Source organism: Gadus morhua, chromosome 5, assembly GCF_902167405.1.
Source record: "Gadus morhua chromosome 5, gadMor3.0, whole genome shotgun sequence".
Lineage (NCBI taxonomy): Eukaryota > Metazoa > Chordata > Actinopteri > Gadiformes > Gadidae > Gadus > Gadus morhua.
The window spans coordinates 20,428,335-20,436,940 of record NC_044052.1 but is presented as its reverse complement, the minus strand read 5'-3'; the positions used below and the strand labels follow the sequence as shown (position 1 = coordinate 20,436,940).

The window sequence follows — 8,606 nt, the reverse complement described above, 5'->3', positions numbered from 1 at the left end:
TGTCCTTCACTCTGCGTTGAGATTTGAAGCTGCTGTTGGGGGTTCAGCCACTAGGGGGCAGCATTGAGGCGTTATCCACACACAGCGGGTCCAAGAAGATGTCACTAACCGTAACACACTCAACCATTTTCTCATATTCACCAGTCGACGTTACAATAAGTTGAGAGGTTAAGAAGTTAACACGTAAGACGTTGTGGGAAGAGTTATGGGATGAGTATTCGAAAGAAATGAACGGGAGTCCTACATTTTTTGAAAACGTCTTTAAAGAACCCTCAACCGTCATCGTTCATGAAGGCTGACAGGGGGTAAGGGGGGGGGGGGTAGATAAGGCTATGATCATATCACCTTACAGCAGTGGGTTCATTGTAAAAACACGAAAATCGACGTCTCTTTCCTTCAGAGCGGTTGCGTCCCAGATTGGCCACCAGAGGGCAGCACGGCACCGATAAGTAAAAGCTCTGGATAAACAACGACCGGGTACACCCAGCGGCTCCAGACCCCCCCACGGAGAGAGACCAGTTGAACTTCAGTATCATCCCTTCTTTCAACATGGAGGACAATCGACGCTGAAGAATGAGACGCATTTCGTGTCAAAGTGATCACGTATCGTATCGATCTATTTTTCTTCTAAAGTAAAGTTCTAAAGTTCTTCTAAACTATTCCTGATTCACCGCTGGGGCCTGGAACGCTATCTCACCCCTCAACGATTCACCCCCCGGGGGTTGAGTTAAACCTGGTCCGGGGGAGCACGCAGTAGACCGGTCCACTTTATCTGTTAATGCCAGTCCACTTTAGACATTTATTAACCAGACACGATGCGGTTCACCGGACAGGCCAGCCGGTTTCACCATTAAACTCTCCTCCGCTCGCATTCCTGCTGCTCACACACACACACACACACACACACACACACACACACACACACACACACACACACACACACACACACACACACACACACACACACACACACACACACACACACACACACAAGGAAAGATGGTCGTGAGATTAAGAGAAGTATGACTGGGAAGGTAGCACAGCGGTCCAGTTAATAATGACTGTGCTGCGTTAAGAACCATCGGATCTGGACTGTATCTAATGCTGGGATAATAATATGCATTATTTACCTTATTCATTATGGCGACACAACTGGACTCACGGCTAATACATGGCCCTATGCCTACTGTAGGCTGTGCTGTTCTAGGGTCTGCCAGGTCTATCTGGGGGTCTATTTGGTGGTCTTGGTCTATCTGTTAGTCTGGGTCTATCTGGGGCTCTGGGTCTATCTTGGGCTCTGGGTCTATCCGAACGGTTCAGTCTGTACCTATCTCTGAGCTCCACCAACTCAGTCTTTTTTATTTGTACGTTGAAGTTTTTACTTGAACTTAATTAATTATAAACTTTATATTGTGTGCGATGCCCATGTGAGTCCACGCCTGTTGAACATTGATATAGAAGACCTACGTTTAATGAACCCCCCCCCCCCCTCACGGTAAACCTGCTCCTCGTAAGAACGGGACCCGGACGTTTAACGGCCTTTAACTCTAAACACCTCATCAACAACTTGTTGAGGTCATAATAAACATCGCTAATGATTTTCTAATACAACTTCTGCGCAAACGGGCGCATTAACTGGCTAATTATTAACGTGTGCTGAGCGCCATGAGAAGCAACAACACGGAGCGATTCATGAGGACCACAGCGCCTCCCCAGACCCGCGGGTATGGAACCCATGCTGGGGAGCCGAGGTTCAATCGAGACATCAAATCTCAGATCTCATCATGAACGCTTTGGCCTCGTTAACGAATGCACCGAATAGTGAATGAATGGATGAATCGAAGAGTGAACGAACGGATGAACCGAAGAGTGAACGAACGGATGAACCGAAGAGTGAATGAATGAAAGAGTTCGGATCCTTTGGCTGAACGGCCTCATTAAACTGTCCTTCAAAGTAGGATTAATTATAAGGCCTTTACAAGGCTGCCAATAACAGGCTATAGGCTACTAATAATAATTATATTCAACTCTTTGAAACCAAATAACAATAAAAACATACTAGCCTATAGTACAAATTATAATAATGATAATAGGCCTAATAGGCCTACTAATAATATTTATGATTATGATCGTTAGTGTTATTATTGTTAGGTTATTGTAGTGGGTTATGTCGCTGCTAAAAGGGTTTAAATCAGACCCAAAAGTCCTAGTTTTCAGTGTATTTTCAACCTGACGTCTGTTTCGCACCAAGCCTTCAGACTCACCGGTCTAAACCAGTTCATAAACTCTGACGCCGTCCTTAAAATCAAACTGTTCTTTACGAAAACCGTCCCACTCCAGCTGAGATGGGTACACGCAGAGTGGCGAAACTCTACATATTCACCGCCTCACCCTTTGAAGTCAGCTAGTTTAAGCCCTTTTAGGTCTACTTGTGGACTATATCAAACTATCCACCCGATCACCCTTTAAACATAACAAACAGGGGTCTGATGTCCCCGCTACATTAGAGCAATGACGATTGACCAATCAGAGAGCCGCTATAGGATCACCCCTGATCCTATATTCATACACAGATTCAATTAACTCTCCGCTACGGAGGCCGGGCCGTCCCACTTGCCTGGTTCACGACGCCGGTAATAGTTTCTCCAATATTGTCTTTTCATTTTCAATAATAATAATAAACCAATTGTCTGATGCTTTCAATAGAATTGCGCTCGTCTGAAGGGACATGCACGCGCCTCGCCCCCGCGTGCTCCCGCTCAAACCACATCAACCAAGCGCGGCAGGTACTCGAGGGGAGGGACTCATTGGCAGGTGCGGCCGACCAATCAGTGCGCGCCACTGGCTGCTCGCGCCCCGGCCGAGGAGATGTGAACGCTCGAGGTTTGGACGCGTTTTGCTCACACTGCCGCACGTCTTGTCCGAGTGCGCGAGGCTCTCCCTGGATGGATCTGTAGGACTCGCGCAGGCAGGCACAGCGGTGACCACATCGGACGAGCTCGAGCCAGCGCGTCAGACAGCCAGTCCGCCAAACCAAACACCACCCGCCGCCACTCGGTCCCCTTCGTCATGGGTCTCTGAGAGGAGGGGGGGTCCACCTCCTGCAATCCTGAAGCGGAAGTAAGACCCACGCGCTTTCCGCGCTTTTCCAACTGGAGCTCTCGAGGCTGCGTCCCGGAGCGCACGAGCGCACCATGTTTTCTTCAGCGGCGGGAAAACGCTGCTTCACCATCGAGTCCCTGGTGGCCAAGGAGAGCCCCGCGTCCCCGGAGGAGCCCGTCCGCCCCACGGCCCTCAGCTACTCGCACCACGGCGCCGCCCCGGAGGCCTTCATGAACGGGTACCAGGCGCCGCAGGGCCGGTCCCTGTACCCGAACCCGGAGCTCGTTTTCCCGGAGTCGGTGAACCACCACCACGCGCTGAGTATGGCGCCCCATGGCCACCACTCACTGGGGGGGGCGGCCCACCTGCAGCACCCCGCTGCCACGCACTTCTTCGGGTCCCAGCACCGGGACCCGCTCAACTTCTACCCCTGGGTGCTCCGGAATCGGTTCTTCGGCCACCGGTTTCAAGGTGAGGGGCGCGCGAGCAGACGCGTTGAACGGAGCAAGTTGGATATAAACTCGACCCATGGTCCACGCAAATGCGTGCTTTTCCACCTGCGTGCGTGAACCATGGGTCAAGCACCGGTCGAGCCGTTAGGGAGAGGATCATGGATTTGCGTGGATCTGGATCAATAGATCTGGATCAATATCCAGATCTTTCTCCCAGTGAGACGTGATGTTAGTCTAAGGGTTTAGCGAAGAAAGGTGAATGAATAATAATAATCAAAATAATAATAATAATAATAATAATAATAACAACAATGATGATAATAATCATAATAATGTAATTATAATTAAATTTAACATAGGCCTACAGTAACGTGTCCATTTGTACAGGCCTTTGAATATCTATATATATATATATATATATATATATATATATATATATATATATATATATATATATATATATATAATATATATATATATATATTGTAGTAGGCCTATATTTTCTACCTCGAGACTTTCTTTGGAGGCTAAATGTATTAATGGTTCAGTTAGACATCATTTAGGATATAATTTCGTTGCATATAAATCATACATAAAATACGAGTATTAATCATATTTATATTAAATTATTATATATATATATATATATATATATATATATATATATATATATATATATATATATATATATATATATATATATATATATATATATATATATATTACAATTTATTCGTCATTATATGCCTGATATCAAAGAAGGAAGTAGGAGGTCTGATATAAATTATGTTTGGCAGATTAAAACTAAATCTTTGTACACATTATTTTTGCAACAGGCCCACAACAAAAGGAATACATTTTACAATCGATTTAGAATTAAACCCCACGACATGATATTTGATCAGGGCTGATTTTAGGCGATGCATTAATTGTTTCAAATTATTATTATATTATATTAATTTCGTCATGAATGTGTTTCAAAAAAAGAATGATTTAGTAAGCCCAGCCGAGATAACACGAGAACGCATTTAATTAGACGTTAATGTTCTCGATTAAAGGAACCTTCGGGTGAATATTTAACCCTCCAAGGATATAGTCCGGCTCAGCACAACACGAAACGTTGACATGTATTCTGAAAGTAGGCCGTCAAAATATATATGCAGTGCAGAGCAGACTGTACTTCAATCTAATCTAACCCTCCACCGTTGTAATATGAAGTCCCTCTGCATAATGTCCGATATTTAGGCCTACCCTTTCCAATCAAACCAAACAGATTGTATTGCAAAATCCAAACCCAAGAACGAACTGATTAATGATCATCGAGACAGGTGAAGTCACGGCAAAAAACCTCCAAACATATCGAGCCGGGGGGCCCTGCAATGGTTACAGGTGCCCGACCAAATCCAAACCACTGCCGGGCTCCACCACTCACTCGCTCGCTCCAGGGTACTCACTAGACCTAACCCATAGGCCTACTTCTCTTCCCCCCTTTCCCTCAGGGAACGAGGTGTCCCAGGATGGCCTGCTCCTGCACGGGCCCTTCGCCCGGAAACCCAAGCGTATCCGCACGGCTTTCTCGCCCTCGCAGCTGCTGCGGCTGGAGCGGGCCTTCGAGAAGAACCACTACGTAGTCGGCGCCGAGCGGAAGCAGCTGGCCCACGGCCTCAGCCTGTCCGAGACCCAGGTAAGCGAGAATCAGCTTTGGTGGTATTTTGGTGTTCTGTGTTTCTGTTTCTGAGGCCCGCGGTTTGAGAAGCGTCAGGGACGCCACTGAGTTGGCGTCCCTGACGCGCCTCGGGCCAGAGTCCGAACCCCCGCCCGGGGTTTCAAGCCCGGGCGGGTGACCCAGTCTAGCTGCTATGGATTCTCGTCTCCCGGCCTAACTGTTCTTGTTTCGAAACCCGGATAGCCAGCAGTCTAGCCGCTTTGGAGGCTTGTCCCCCGACAGACGTGTTCTGGGGGCCAGGGTTCGAACCGTTCAGAACAGTTTGGTCGGGAGACGAGCATCCATAGCGGCTAGACGGGTCATATCCCGCACCGGCGTTTCCCTCTTTCTTCTTATTAAGATTAAGCGCGGATAAATATGTAACTAGAAAGATATGATGTCCTGTAGGCTATAGAATGAGATAGGCCTACAGTACTCAATTATAGGGATTATTTCGGTTGTCCGCGATCAAATATACAAATGTCGAGGAAAACCCGAGCAGCTACAATTAATGTAAACAGCTAATAATTAATAATTATTTCATAATGTCTGTTCAAATCATTTTAACAAATACGAATACAAATGAATTAGGCAGTTTGAGTGGTATCAATATGTGGTTAGGCTATGCAACTTCTTTATTAGAAATGTTAAATTTTTCATTCATTTTTTTTATATTGGATCCTATTTATAACGCAACGGGTGACAATTTAAAAATGCTGGTTATTCTTGTAAATTGAATGGGCCTCCTATCGGGATGCAATTATTGTGATATTAATAGGCTATTACCAATAATATAACTTGTGATAATTATTGTTATTTGGCCTGTAATCATACATTGTATTTGCGTCAGGTCTAATTAATTGGCGGTGATTCATTTGCACACCAGGGCTATTTAAATGTGTTAAGTCTGAAAGACACCCAACTTAAAAAAAATACGCCCGATAAAACATTAAAGTCACAACGGTAAACATAAACGGATAAATGCTGCATCAAATCAGGTGAAAATATGATTATTACTACAATCACATAAATCACAGTAGTAATGGAGGTTATGTTTCAAAAACAATTACAAGGGGCTCTTATTTTGAAACGGCTTACTGCGAAGTTTGTTCGGAGGTGCATACGACGTCACCTTCACGAGCCCGTCAAGTTCGCGAACATTATCGACGCTGCTCGACTTGAATGCGGCGTTCAGATGTCAATTACGGCTTAATGAGCGCCATAACAACACCCGAGCTGCGTCAGCGGTTAAGTCTCCACCGTCAACACAAACCTCGGGTTAAACACACTGCTAAGAGGGGCATTTAATCACAAATCATCATGAAAGGTAACGAAAATTATTCAATCGACAAACACGGGTCTTAAGGCGATTTTAAAGAGCCACACATTCTATTGAAAGCAGCAGCAATCAGCTACATAGCCTAGAGGAAATTAAATATATGCACATGTGTTTATATCATAACAGCTACAAATACAAAGATATATTATCTATGTATGCACATAGATAATAAATACATAAAAAAAGATGTATGGATTCGATGTTAAATGTCTAAAGGGTAAAAAAAAATAGGGATAATTAGCGATTTATAATCCGAGCCTAACACTGAATCACAATTAAAGCCTGCTCACTATAGAGCAGGTGACAGGGTCAATCAGGGAGGGGGGGGAGACTGGGGTGGAGGGGGAGACAGGGGGGGGAGACAGGGGTGTGGGTGGAGACTGGGTTGGGTGGAGACTTGGTGTGCGCTCTTTTGCAGTGCATCATGGGTATGATGTGGTGCGCTTTATCGGGCACCGGATTTGCACCCTCTCCCTCTCCGCCGGCCCTCCAGAAAGGGGTTACGCCCTGAATAGTGCAGGGTACACCGGACATATTTGGTCGACATCCCAGTACCCTCCAGTGTTGCCAGATTGGGCAACACTGGAGCTTCAGCATGCTGCACCCAGAGTTGCCAGATTGGATGGGAAACCTGCATCTGCACCGGCTCCGGTAATGGGATCCGGTCTACATCCCGGTACCCGCCAGTGTTGCCAGATTGGGCCAGATTTCCCGCCCAATCTGGCAACAGTGGTACCCTCCCAGTACCCCCCTACCCCCCCCCCGGCAGTAGCCGATACCGTGACGTGTTCCCACACTCTAGTGGAAGGAGCGCTAATTAGCAGCATATGCTAATGCATAAAGCTGTCTCGTCAGCGGGCGGAGGTGGGGGTGGGGGTGAGGGTGGGGGCGGGACCGGGGATGGGGGTGGGGGTGTTCTTCAGGGGTTTGATTCTCTGGAATGATCCCAGGTCTTCAGGATGCCAAAGCGCGGCGATGTGACGCCAGGTCACGCTGCGTAGTGACATGACAGCGGGTGGTTCAGATATCGACCAATCAGGAATCCAGTACCACTGGGGGGGGGGGGGGGCTCCAGCTAACCAGGGCTCCAGCAAGAGTTTTAAACCGTGTTCTACCCGGGTTCTAACAAGCATTTGGACCAGGGTTCTAAGGAGGGTATTGACCAGTGTGCTAAGGTTCTCACAAGAGGTGTAACGAGTGTTCTAATCAGAGTGCTAACCAGGGTTCTAACTAGGGGTTCTAACCCGCGGTCTAGGGTTCTAGGGGTTCCCTAACCAGTGTTTCCAGGAGGGTTTCTTACCGGGGTTCCAGCGAGCGTGCCCAGGGTTCTAACAGGGCGTGTTCCCCCGTGGCTCCAGGTGAAGGTGTGGTTCCAGAACCGGAGGACGAAGTACAAGCGGCAGAAGCTGGAGGAAGAGGGCCCGGAGATGCAGCAGAGGAAGAAGGGGAACCACCACATCAACCGCTGGCGCCTGGCCACCAAGCAGGCCAGCTCAGAGGACATAGACGTCACCTCCGAGGACTGACGCGCCTCCTCACACACACACACACACACACACACACACACACTAACACTACCCCGTCACAGCCAGCCACACACACGTACACCAAGATCCTTCATACACACACACACACACGCCCTCCTTACAGTCACACACACGGACTCCCTCCTCAGCCAAACACACACACACACACAAAGATCCTTCATACACACACGCACGTTCATAAACACACGCACACAATCTTTTCATACACACACGCACGTTCATAAACACACACCCCACTCAATATATTCATACACACACACTCACACAGACCCTTTCATACACACACATTCATGCGCACACACACACACACGCACACACACACACACACACCTGTGGCGCTTCATAGGACCAAGTTTATTTATTGTGTTATAATATAAAATATTACTAGAGACGATAGAGAGGGGAGAGAGAGAGAAGGGGGAGACCAGAGGAGGACGCGAGGAGAGAGGAAACGGACAAAG

General features: G+C 47.2%; 1 protein-coding gene across 1 annotated transcript; it reads left to right on the top strand.

Annotated features, from left to right (window-relative positions):
- Positions 1-410: 410 nt before the first annotated feature.
- emx1 (empty spiracles homeobox 1) lies at positions 411-8,172 on the top strand. Its single transcript, XM_030355806.1, has 3 exons — positions 411-3,573; positions 5,054-5,238; positions 7,957-8,172. Exons 1-3 carry the CDS (start codon positions 3,195-3,197, stop codon positions 8,122-8,124), a joined length of 732 nt encoding a protein of 243 aa, XP_030211666.1. The 5' UTR covers positions 411-3,194; the 3' UTR covers positions 8,125-8,172.
- The last annotated feature ends 434 nt before the right edge of the window (positions 8,173-8,606 follow it).